The sequence below is a fragment of the Bufo bufo genome, chromosome 7 (assembly GCF_905171765.1).
Source record: "Bufo bufo chromosome 7, aBufBuf1.1, whole genome shotgun sequence".
NCBI classification, from domain to species: domain Eukaryota; kingdom Metazoa; phylum Chordata; class Amphibia; order Anura; family Bufonidae; genus Bufo; species Bufo bufo.
The window spans coordinates 46,121,212-46,134,209 of NC_053395.1; the positions used below are offsets into that span (position 1 = coordinate 46,121,212).

Consider the following 12,998-nt stretch of genomic DNA (forward strand, 5'->3'; position numbering starts at 1 on the left):
GCAACAACCGAGTGCGCAACTCCTCAGGCACAAAACATCTGCCGTTGGGTCTCCCAGGGGGAGCACCAGATTGAGCCGCCAAAATCTGCTCACCCAGGGGAGAGGTCAGGCTGGTGCGAATGGCGGCCAGGATCTGATTCGGAGGTATGACCGAAGTCGGAATCGACTCCTCCCTGGACAGCTCGGAGTACTGCCGTGATAGGACATCCGCCCTGATGTTCTTGGAACCGGGTAGGTAGGAGACCACGTAATTAAAACGTGACAAGAACAGAGCCCATCTGGCCTGACGTGGTGTCAATCTCTTGGCCTCAGAAAGGTAGGTCAGATTCTTATGGTCCGTCAGGATGAGAACCGGAACCACCGAACCCTCGAGCAAGTGCCTCCATTCTTTAAGGGCCTGCACGATGGCCAATAACTCCCTGTCACCAATCTGATAGTTGCACTCCGCGGAAGACAGTTTCCGGGAGTAAAACCCACAAGGAAGCAGAGGACCCTCTGGTGTTCTACGCTGAGACAGAAGGGCGCCTACTCCCGTCTCAGACGCGTCCACCTCGAGGACAAAGGGCAACCCAGGGTTGGGATGCGACAGAATCGGAGCCAACACAAAAGCGGACTTTAGGGCCTCAAAAGCTCGGATGGCCTCGAGCGGCCCGACCTGGGAATTACTGCCCTTCCTGGTCAGATCCGCGAGAGGCTTGGCCAGCATGGAAAAGTCCCTGATGAACTTCCGATAATAATTGGCGAAGCCCAAAAAGCGCTGCAGGGAACGAAGACCACTGGGCTGGGGCCACTGTAAGACAGCCGAAACCTTCTCAGGATCCATGGAGAACCCCTCAGCGGAAATGATGTAACCTAAGAAGGTTACCTGGGATCGGTGAAATTCGCATTTCTCAAGCTTACCGAACAGCTTGTTCTCTCGTAACCGTTGCAACACTCGTCTGACATCCAGAATGTGGGCCTCCATGGATTCAGAATATACCAAGATGTCATCCAAATAGACCACCACACACTGCTGCAACAGGTCACGGAAAACATCGTTGATGAATTCCTGAAAGACTGCGGGCGCATTGCACAACCCAAAGGGCATAACCAAGGATTCATAATGACCGGTCCTGGTGTTAAACGCGGTCTTCCACTCATCGCCCGCCTTGATCCTTACCAGGTTATATGCCGCCCTCAGGTCGAGTTTGGTAAAGACCGTGGCCCCTTTAAGGCGATCGAACAGCTCGGAAATCAAGGGTATCGGGTAAGCGTTCTTGATCGTGATGCGATTGAGACCCCTGTAATCGATGCAAGGCCTCAACTCACCGCCCTTCTTTTTCACAAAGAAAAATCCAGCCCCTGCCGGGGACGAGGATTTGCGAATGTGTCCGCGTGAAAGCGCCTCCCTCACGTACTCCTCCATGGCCTCATTCTCCGCTACCGACAGTGGATAGACTTTGCCACGAGGAGGAACGGCACCAGGTTGTAACTCTATGGCACAATCGTATGGGCAGTGCGGAGGTAGGGCAACCGCGCGCACCTTATCGAATACATCCCGGTACTCCTCGTATTCAGGAGGCAACAGAGAGTCCGAGGAAGTACACAGCAACTTGACAGACCCATGGATGCAACTAGCCCCACACTGCGGTGACCACGAGAGGATCTCGGCCGATCTCCAATCGAAAGTCGGATTATGCTTCTGGAGCCAGGGGTACCCCAAGACCACCGAGTAGTGTGGAGACGAAATAACCTGGAGACAGACCGACTCTCTGTGAACGGCACCAATGGCTATCCCCACTGGAAGGGTCTCATGAGTCACGTGTGACGACAGAAGGGGTCTGCCGTCTATCGCCTCAAGAGCCAGTGGGGAACCTCGAGCCTGCAGAGGAATGGAATTGGCGGCAGCGAACACACTATCAATGAACAAACCACCAGCACCAGAGTCCACCAACGCCTGGGTCGTCACCGAGCCCCCGACCCAGGAGAGGACAACAGTGATCAGTGGTTTGTCAACACGGGAAACCGGGGACGAGGAGACTCCACCCAAGATCTGCCCCCGACAGGATCTCAGGTACGAGCGTTTCCCGGACGGTTCGGACATGCCAACCGAAAATGCCCACCGAGACCACAGTACATGCATCGACCCTCGCGTCTCCGGAGTACCCTCTCCCCCTCGGACAGGCGAGCAAACCCCAGCTGCATGGGTTCACCCCCAGACAAGTCATCCCCAGGAGGCGTGGGAGGAGAGGGAGGCACGGGTGGGACAGCAAACGTAGGCGCCAATCTGTTAGAAGACCTCCGCAGGCTCTGCTTAAAGGAAGGTCTCTCCCTGAGTCTGGTGTCAATCAAAATCAGGAAAGAAATAAGAGACTCGAGCTCCACTGGTAGGTCCTTAGCTGCAACCTCATCCTTCAAGGCATCCGAGAGACCATGAGAGAAAGCAGCGACCAGAGCCTCATTATTCCAGCCCACCTCTGCTGCCAGGGTACGAAACTCAATGGCGTATTCAGCTACGGATCGTGAACCCTGTCTGATGGACATAAGGAGCTTCGCAGCAGAGGCAGCACGAGCCGGCACATCGAATACCTTCCGAAGAGAAGCAACAAAACCGGAAAACTCGGCAACCACCGGATTGTTGTTCTCCCATAAAGGGCTGGCCCAGGCCAAGGCCTTGTCCGAGAGCAGCGAGATCAAGAAGCCCACCTTTGATCTCTCAGTAGGAAAGGCATGTGGCAGCAACTCGAAATAAATGCCCACCTGGTTAAGGAAACCTCGGCACTGAGTTGGCTCTCCCCCAAAGCGCTGTGGAAGAGGGGCAGAACCGGTCATACCCCGAAACACCGCAGGCGCAACAACAGGTGTCGGGGTAGACTCTGGCGCAACAACCGGAGCGGCAGTAGGAGCGACAACCGACCCATCGGCAACGGGAGCGAAATGAGCCGTGCGTTCAAGCAGGGTTTGCAACGCCACAGCGAACCGACCCAACAGGTGATCCTGCTGATCAAGTCTGGCAACCAGCATGGGTAGCGAGGATGGCCCTGTACCGTCAGAACTCATGGCTTGGTCCTAATGTCACGGAACCATGAACCAGACGTACAACAAGAGATAAGTGAAAATAAGAAGGCTTTATTGAAAATAAAGCTGTAAAGCAAAAGTCCAAACGAATGGTGAAACCGAAGCAGAGTCTTTGAGAGGCCAGAGATCAGGAACCAGAAGGGTAGTCAGACGAAGCCAGGATCAGGAACCAGCAGGGTAGTCAGACGAAGCCAGGATCAGGAACCAGCAGGGTAGTCAGACGAAGCCAGGATCAGGAACCAGAAGGGTAGTCAGACGAAGCCAGGATCAGGAACCAGCAGGGTAGTCAGACGAAGCCAGGATCAGGAACCAGCAGGGTAGTCAGACGAAGCCAGGATCAGGAACCAGAAGCAGCAGCAGTCTTAGAAGCATGTGAACACAGGAGGACCAAGCAAGGAACTGAAGCCACAGACCTCCTATATATATGAGCTAGGCATCCAGCTCCTCCCAGTGGGAAGGAGGAGCCGCAGGGTGGAAGGCTACAAGAAACCCAGAAACCAAGATGGCCGCCAGCACATGTCAAACGAAGGAGAACAGCAAGAAGATAAGACCATGACATCGAGGTACGAGGAGATGCGATCTTCTACCATTGAGAATTTTGCATAGGCTGAGCAGTTTAGGGAGAGAGCCAGGTCTGTTGCAGGGCTATCCCTTTGGTTCCTTAGTTTTGGATCCAGTCAGCCGGATCTTCCTTTTGTGTCTTCTAGTTTGCTGTACACCTTCCGTGACATTATAAACCGCCAAAACCGTCTCAAGCATGGATCCGGTTTCACTTTTGACTGAACACATGCAGGGTCTTTCATTGGAGGTAGCAGATCTCCGTAAAACTGTTTCGCAGTTTCAGGTGACTGGTTCAGCTTGCGTTCATGGAGTTTGTTCTGAGCCTAAGATCTCGCTCCCGGATACGTTCTCCGGGGGTAGTGAGAATTTTGTTCGTTTTAGAGAGGCTTGCAAACTCCATTTTCGCCTACTTCCCCATTCCTCTGGTGATGAGGAGCAGAGGGTGGGGATCATCATCTCGCTGCTCAGGGATAACGCTCAGTCCTGGGCTTTTTCGCTGCCGGTGGGGGCACGGCCCCTCTGTTCAACGGATGAATTTTATTTAGCCCTGGGTCAGATATATGATGATCCGGATCGTATTGCTCTGGCTGAGTCTAGATTACGTCTTTTATGCCAGGGTAAACAGTCCGCAGAGATATATTGTTCAGAATTTCGGAGATGGGCAGCTGATACTGGTTGGAATGATGCTGCACTCCGAAGTCAATTTTGCCATGGTCTTTCAGAGGGATTGAAAGATGCATTTGCCTTTCATGAGAGACCTACCTCCTTGGACTCTGCCATGTCTCGGGCCGTTCGTATTGACAGGCGTCTTAGAGAGAGAGGAGAGATCACTCCTTCCTGTCATACTCAGTCCAAGGACAGTGCGGCGGTCTCATTCAGTGCACAGGGGTCTCAGTCGCTCTCAATCCTTTCTGAGCAGGAGCCCATGCAGCTGGGTTTGCTTGCCTCTGACAATAGAGGATTCAGCTCTCATGGGAAGGTTTATTTCTGTTGTGGAGGTATAAATCATTTGGCAAATGTTTGTCCCTCTAGGAGATTCAGGCAGTTTTTTGAGAGTAATAAAGAAACAAAAAGAAAAAAATCCTCTAAAAACGTTCCATCTGTTACTATTGGCAAGGTTGATGCGGAAATTGAAGGTTTTCCGTTTGCTTGTAGTTCCCGTTTTGTCCTACCTGCCAGGGTGGTGCTAGAGAGCAAGAATATTTTTTGTGAGATTTTTGTAGATAGTGGAGCAGCTGTCAATCTTATTGATAATCAATTTGCTATAACTCATGGTTTCCAGGTATGCACTTTGGGAAAGGATATACCTGTTTTTGCTATTGATTCCGTTCCACTTTCTCAGAAATCGTTAAAGGGCATAGTTCACAATATCCGTTTGATTGTGGGTGATACTCATGTTGAGGATGTGTCATGTTTCGTCCTAAACGGGTTGTCTACTCCTCTAGTGTTGGGGCTACCCTGGCTCACTAAACATAACCCCACCATTGATTGGCAAGCGAGGCAAATAAATAGTTGGAGTGACTTTTGCAGAGAGAATTGCCTCACGACATCTGTTTCAGAGGTTTCTACTAAGACTGTACCATCTTTCCTCTCTGAATTTTCGGATGTGTTTTCTGAGTGGTGTTCAGGAATTGCCCCCTCACAGGGAGTACGATTGCCCTATTAATCTCACCCCAGGCGCCAAGCTGCCTAAATCTCGTTTATACAATCTCTCCCAACCTGAAAGGGTCGCTATGCGTGCTTATATCTGAGAGTCTGAGAAAGGGACACATACGACCCTCGAAGTCACTTGTTGCCGCTGGTTTTTTCTTTGTTAAGAAAAAAGATGGTTCTTTAAGACCATGTCTGGATTTCAGGGAGCTGAACAGTATCACAATTCGTGACCCTTATCCGCTTCCTCTGATCCCGGACCTGTTTAACCAGATTGTGGGGGCTAAAGTTTTTTCCAAATTGGATCTAAGAGGGGCATACAACCTGGTCAGGGTCAGAGAAGGAGACGAATGGAAGACGGCCTTCAATACCCCTGAGGGCCATTTTGAGAATTTGGTTATGCCTTTTGGTTTGATGAATGCTCCAGCCGTCTTTCAGCATTTTGTGAACAGCATTTTTTATCATTTAATGGGGAAATTTGTATTAGTGTATCTGGATGACATTTTGATTTTTTTCTCCTGATTTCAAAACTCATAAGGAAGGTCTTGCTCATCCTGCAGGAGAATAAATTGTACGCTAAACTGGAAAAATGTGTGTTTGCGGTTCCAGAAATTCAATTTCTGGGGTTTCTTCTCTCCGCTTCTGGTTTTCGCATGGACCCTGAGAAGGTCCGCGCTGTGCTTGAGTGGGAGCTTCCTGAGAATCAGAAGGTGCTGATGCGTTTTCTGGGTTTTGCCAATTATTACAGGAAGTTTATTTTGAATTATTCCTCTGTTGTTAAACCACTCACCGATATGACTAGAAAGGGGGTAGATTTTTCCTCCTGGTCGGTAGAGGCGCGTAGGGCCTTTTCTAATATCAAGGAGAGTTTTGCTTCCGCTCCCATCTTGGTACAACCTGATGTCTCTCTGCCCTTCATAGTTGAGGTTGATGCTTCTGAGGTGGGTGTGGGTGCGGTCTTGTCTCAGGGTCCCTCTCCTGCCAAATGGCGACCGTGTGCCTTTTTCTCGAAGAAACTCTCCTCCGCAGAGAGAAATTACGATGTGGGAGATAGGGAGTTGTTGGCCATCAAGTTAGCTTTTGAGGAATGGCGCCATTGGCTAGAGGGAGCCAGACACCCTATTACCGTGTTTACTGACCATAAGAATCTGGCCTACTTGGAGTCAGCCAAGCGTCTGAACCCGAGACAGGCCAGATGGTCTTTGTTCTTTTCAAGGTTTAATTTTGTTGTCACCTTCCGCCCTGGGGTTAAGAATGTGAAGGCGGATGCCCTGTCACGTTGTTTTCCGGGAGGTGGGAATTTTGAAGACCCGGGTCCCATTTTGGCTGAAGGTGTGGTGGTCTCTGCTTTTTATCCTGAATTGGAGGCAGAGGTTCAGGTAGCCCAGTCAGAGGCTCCTGATCTTTGTCCTCCTGGGAGGTTGTTTGTGCCTCTCGCTTTAAGACACAAGATTTTTAAGGAGCACCACGATACTGTCCTTGCTGGGCACCCGAGGGCAAGAGCCACAGTGGATCTCATCGCTCAGAGATTCTGGTGGCCGGCGCTTCGTAAGTCGGTTGAGGGTTTTGTGGCAGCCTGCGAGACCTGCGCTCGTGCCAAGGTCCCTCATTCACGGCCATCAGGTCCTCTCCTTCCGTTACCCATTCCTTCCCGTCCTTGGACACATCTGTCCGTGGACTTCATTACGGACCTGCCTCGTTCCTCGAGGAAGACTGTGATTCTGGTGGTGGTGGACCGTTTTAACAAAATGGTGCATTTCATTCCTTTTCCTGGCTTGCCCAATGCTAAGACGCTGGCGCAGGCATTTATTGATCACATTGTCAAATTGCATGGTATTCCTTCAGACATTGTCTCTGATAGGGGCACACAGTTTGTTTCCAGATTCTGGAAGGCTTTCTGTTCTCGCTTGGGGGTTCGGTTGTCATTCTCTTCTGCTTTCCACCCGCAGTCGAATGGTCAGACAGAGCGCGTCAATCAGAATCTGGGGACAGATCTGCGTTGTTTTGTGGCGGAGAATCAGGAGGATTGGTGTTCTTTTTTGTCCCTTGCTGAGTTTGCTTTAAATAACAGTCGTCAGGAGTCCTCTGATAAGTCACCATTTTTTGGTGCATATGGGTTTCATCCGCAGTTTGGGACATTCTCTGGAGAGGGGTCTTCTGGTTTACCTGATGAGGACAGATTCTCCTCGTCTTTGTCATCGATTTGGCAAAAGATTCAGGATAATCTAAAGAGCATGAGTGAGAGATATAAGCGTGTGGCGGATAAGAGACGTGTGCCTGGTACGGACCTGAATGTTGGTGATCTGGTGTGGTTGTCTACTAAGAATATCAAATTGAAGGTTCCCTCCTGGAAGTTGGGTCCTAAGTTTATTGGGCCTTACAAAATCTTGTCCGTCATCAATCCTGTTGCCTACCGTCTTGATCTTCCTCAGACTTGGAAGATCCATAATTTTTTTTATAAGTCCTTATTAAAACCTTATGTCCAACCCATTGTACCCTCGTCTTTGCCTCCTCCGAGGTGGTTGATGGTAATCTTGAATTTCAGGTCTCTAGGATTGTGGATTCTCGTGTTGTCCGCGGTTCTCTCCAGTACCTCGTTCATTGGGAGGGTTATGGTCCTGAGGAGAGGATGTGGGTCCCAGTGACGGACATTAAGGCCACTCGTCTCATCAGGGCTTTCCATAGGTCCCATCCTAAGAAGGTGGGCTCTGAGTGTCCAGAGTCCACTCGTAGAAGGAGGGGTACTGTCACCACCAGACATCTGAGAAGCTCTGACAGACGTCCTTCAGAACCTCCTTCTTGAGGTTCCTTTTGTTTTGCTTTCATTTTCTCATCGCGTTAGCCTCTCTCAGCTGTCATGTAGTTGCACTGATTGCATCCCTTTAAATTCCTTCCCATACTGCATCACTTTGCGGTTTATACAACTTCCTGGAGTATATGCATGCTGGATGCTACTACTGAGTCTTCTACAGATAAGTTTTGTTTATTCATTTGTATTTTCCTGTTTGCTGGATCCCAGGAGACCCTGACTCCCTCCGTAGCAAGTGTAGGGAGCCGGTGGTCGTGTCCCCTCACTATTATAGGGTGTTCAGGGGTTATTCAGTCGAGGTACGAGGATATGCGATCTTCTACCATTGAGAATTTTGCATAGGCTGAGCAGTTTAGGGAGAGAGCCAGGTCTGTTGCAGGGCTATCCCTTTGGTTCCTTAGTTTTGGATCCAGTCAGCCGGATCTTCCTTTTGTGTCTTCTAGTTTGCTGTACACCTTCCGTGACATTTCCAAGCTCTCGGTCGATCTCCACTTACGTGGAATGATTTGTTTTACAGCTAATACAAACAAACGTAGGGACCCCTTTTTAACTTGAGCCACACGACCAGGGAAAATTGACAATAGGGCAATGGTAGGCGATGCAACCACATTAGTTCCATATATATGGTTATGAAGGGAGAAGAGTTCATCCCATAGATATGCAACCCCCCGGACATTCCCACCAGATATGCAACATATGCCAACACCCGATGAGCACCTCCAACAAGTAGTAAGTACTGCTGGATAAAATTGATGGAGTTTAACCGGGGTCCTGTACCATGTAAATTGCAAGATATCGACAAAGCGTGGGTGAAAAGTAATGACCTTTTCCACTGGTTGATAGTGTACAAGGAACCCAGTTCAGCCTCCCAATCGGTCATATATTTAAGCTTGGTGTGAATGGGGTCAGTGACAGAGCCCCCAGACTCCCCAGGGTTCATCACAGCGTAGAGCAGTGAGATGGCATGTCGGGGCATACTGCCTGCTACACAGAGTTTCTCGAAGTCAGATAACCCAAGGCGCATCTACATACCAGGTAACAGGAAGGAGACAAAGCTACGAAGCCGAAAATAGAGAAACCATTGCCCAGGAGCCGGAGGGATGATATATGAGATGCTATTTAAGGGTAGGATCCCCTGTTGGTTACATATATCTCGTACTCTTCAGAGTGTTATGAGACTAGAGATTGTTACTGACGTATAGTGAGGGTATTCATATTCATACCATCTCCACTATTTCAGTTTGTAGCTATTTGTATCTTCTTATTTCATAAGAAACAGTTATCATAAGTTGTTTAAAAGGCAGGATAATTGTATCTTTCTTTTGTAACTTCTGTATAAGGTCTCATGCACACGGCCTCATTCAATCTAATGGGTCCGCATCCGTGATGCGGGGAGCACACGGCCGGTGTCTGCATATTGCAGACCCACTGTTTTCGGGCCGCAATATGAACACGGCTGGGCAACGGCCGTGTGCATGAGGCCTAAAACAACACAATCCCTAGAAGCACAGGTGTTCTGAGGTTGGTATTTTGGCTGCTCCACCCAATTTAACTCCATGTTAGGCCTCATTCAGATGGCCGTAGTGTTTTGCGGATCCGCAAAACACAGATACTGGCCGTGTGCGGAACGCACATGGCCACAACCATGATAGAAAATGCCTATTCTTGTCCGCAATTGTGAACAAGAATAGGACATGCTCTATCTATCCTTTACGCGGAGCCGCAGAACGGAACCACAGATGTGGACAGCACAAGGTGTGCTGTCCGCATCTTTTGCAGCCCTATTGAAATGAATGGGTCCGTGCCCGTTCCGTAAAATTGCAGAACGGGTGTGGACCCATTCATACGGCCGTCTGAATGGCCCCTTACCCAATATATCGGTGTTGCTCTTAGCAATACAATATTAAAAAGATGGTCTTTATGCCACACTCTTTATGCAAATGAAGTTCTTGGAGCCGCCTGGATGAAAAGTATTGGTGTTCGTTCCCTAATAACATCTACACCAGGGGTAGGCAACCTCCGGCACCCCAGCTGTTGAGAAAATACAACTCCTAGCATGCATACTTGCTCTGCTCTTCTAAGAACTCACATAGAAATTAATGGAGCATGCTTGGAATTGTAGTTTCACAACAGCTGAAGTACAGGAGGTTGCTGATCCCTGACCTACACTGACTTGATAGATGTTCTTACTGCAGAGATATATAATCTAAAGTTGATCTAAATCTTGCGGTGGCTCCTGTTTTGTGGATTCAGAGTATACGCAGTAAAGCTGGGGGTCCTTACTTGCCCAGCTTTTTCATAATGAGAAGTTTTAAAGTCATTTTTGTAGGAGTCTGCATTGCTGCAATTTGTACCAAATGTATCAAATGTCACATAATGTTTGATACATTTGGTCCATCTTTAACCCCAAACCCATGACACCGTATATATACGGTGTTATGCATCTGCACGTGCATGGAGCGGGCCTCTGCAGCTGGCCCGCTCCATACACGTCGGGTACTGGCTGTATCATATAGCCGTCACCCGTCTGCACTGAAAGGAAGCGGCGATCGCGCTGCCCCTGTTATTTAACTCCTCTGGTGCGGCTCCCTCTTCCTTCCGATCGGAGCCCCAGCAGTGAAATTGCGGGGCTCCGATCGGTTGCTATGGCAGCCTAGACCCTGCTGAAGCGATCCAGGCCTGGCATGGCATTCTCCATACTGAGCTATGAGAATGGAGAGTGTAAAAATCCTATTTACCTTAATAGATCTCTATTAGGGGTAATAGGAGAGGTGATCAAAAAATCCCATGTACAAGGCCCCTAAGGCGGCTAATAGTTATAAAAAAAAATGTGAAAAAAGTTTTAAAAAGATTTTAAAAACACCAATATATTAGGTATCGCCGCAATTGAAAATGTCTGAACTATTAAAATATAGAAAAAAAAATCCTGTGCGGTGAACACTGTAACGGAAAAAATTGAAAAACACGCGATTTGCCATTTTTTGTCATCTTGTCCCCCCCAAAAAATTGAATAACGTCTTACATACTACAAAAACTACCTACAGTTTCTTTCTCTCAAACAGCTCTGTAGACCCAAATATAAAAAAAGTTATGGTTGTCAGAATATAGCAATGCAAAGAAAATTTAGATTTTTCCAAAGGTTTTTATTTTTTTAAAGTAGTAAACAATATTCAAGTTTGGTATCGCCGCATTCATATTGAGCCACAGAATAAGGACGTCAGGTCATTTTTAGTACACTGTGAACGCTGTGATGTCAAAACTAGTGTTGAGTGTGAATATTCGAATCGCAAATTTTAATAGCGAATATCGCCACTTCGAGAATTTGTGAATATTTAGAATATAGTGTTGAATATTCTAATCGCAAATTTATCACGAATATATTACATTGCCGATTTTCACAATCAAATAAACAATGACTGGAGATCACAAATTCTCGAATTTGCTAATTTATGGCAAATATTTGGCCAAAAATTAGCGAAATATCACGAATTTGAATTTTGCCTATGCTGCTCATCACTAGTCAAAACCCGAAAAACCTTGCCAGAATTGTGTTTTATTTTTCTTATTTTGCTAAACAAAGAATTTGTTTCCCGTTTTCTAATACAAGACATGGTAAATTAAATGGTGGCATTAAAAAATGCATCTTGTTCCGCAAAAAAAAACCCTCATATAGCTATGTGAATGGAAAAATAAAAAAGTTATGGCTGTTGGAACGTGGGGACGAAAAATCCAAAATGTAAAAATGGTAATATGCCCGGTCTTTAAGGGGTTAAGTCGGACATTTCTGTCCTGAGGCTGTTTTTGGGACATGGTGAATGACACCATTATAGTCCCACTGGGGGCCCTTTTTAAGAAGCCTCTATGACTTTCCTGAAAGCACTATGGTATCAGAACATTTTGCGAAGCTTGTATCCGTCTCTTTTTCCCGTGTACAAATTTATCACCACCCAGGCTATTTTTCATCCATAAAGCTTACAGCTCCTTATGTGCAATTACAGTTTTAATCTAATATGAACAAAACCTTGTGTCCCACAATTTTGGCATAATATATAGGAAAAAAGCTTTAAGTCAGTGGAATAGATTTATGGAAATCTTACAAAATATCAACCATTTCTGTGTTTTAGCTGCAGACGAAACAAATTGAATCCATAAACGTTGGAGGAACACAAGTTGTCATTGATGGTAAGTTACTTCTGTAATGCGGTGTCCCCATCATTACTGTGGTTGTATGGGAAGCATATCATATGAATTCAGGTGAGGGACAAGATGACTTGGTGCTCAAGGTGAGGGTTTCAGAAAGCACCCCACAAGCCTTGGTCCCTAATCCTCAGCAAGATCGCTCTCCCATCTCTAGGAGGCTTTGTCTCCTGGTGCATAGACGTGAGCTGCCTTAAATTAATCTAAAACTCTCAACAATCTCCACCGTTTAGCTGTGAAATAGAGCAGTGTTCCTCAAGTCCAGTCCTCAGGGACCACCTGCCCTTGACGTTTTCAGGATTTCCTTAGTATTGAGCAGGTGATATAATTAGTGTCCACTGATGAGGAATTACCAAAGGTATTCATTCTGTGGGACATTCTTAAATCATGACCAGCAGGTGGGCTGGAGTTGGGGAACTCTGACCTTGGGATCTTTGATGTTATATGATTATTGAGGAATCAAAATAAAAGTTGGAAGGACACAATGCTTGAAAAGAGGGCTGGCTGGTTCTTTATTCCAGTGTAAATTATACCAGGAATGGAATGATAATCAGGTACTTCCTATTATCAGTGCAATTATGATCTCATCTCTCCCTGCAGTGTGCATTCATAGAAACATCCCCAGACTTGTATACACGAGTACTGTTAATGTGGTGTTTGGTGGCGACAACATAGAAGATGGTACTGAGGAAACAACAACCTATTATCCCCTGGAAAAGGTAAT

The 12,998-nt window shown here is 47.4% G+C and overlaps 1 protein-coding gene across 2 annotated transcripts in view; it reads left to right on the top strand.

The window, feature by feature from the left end:
* The window catches only part of SDR42E2 (short chain dehydrogenase/reductase family 42E, member 2), a 130,712-nt gene that overhangs the window by 67,050 nt on the left and 50,664 nt on the right, over positions 1-12,998 (top strand). For both annotated transcript variants that reach the window (XM_040440585.1, XM_040440583.1), the window contains 2 exons: positions 12,202-12,259; positions 12,875-12,993. In XM_040440585.1, the coding sequence (XP_040296519.1) occupies positions 12,202-12,259; positions 12,875-12,993 (177 nt within the window). The remainder of the gene's footprint in view (positions 1-12,201; positions 12,260-12,874; positions 12,994-12,998) is intronic.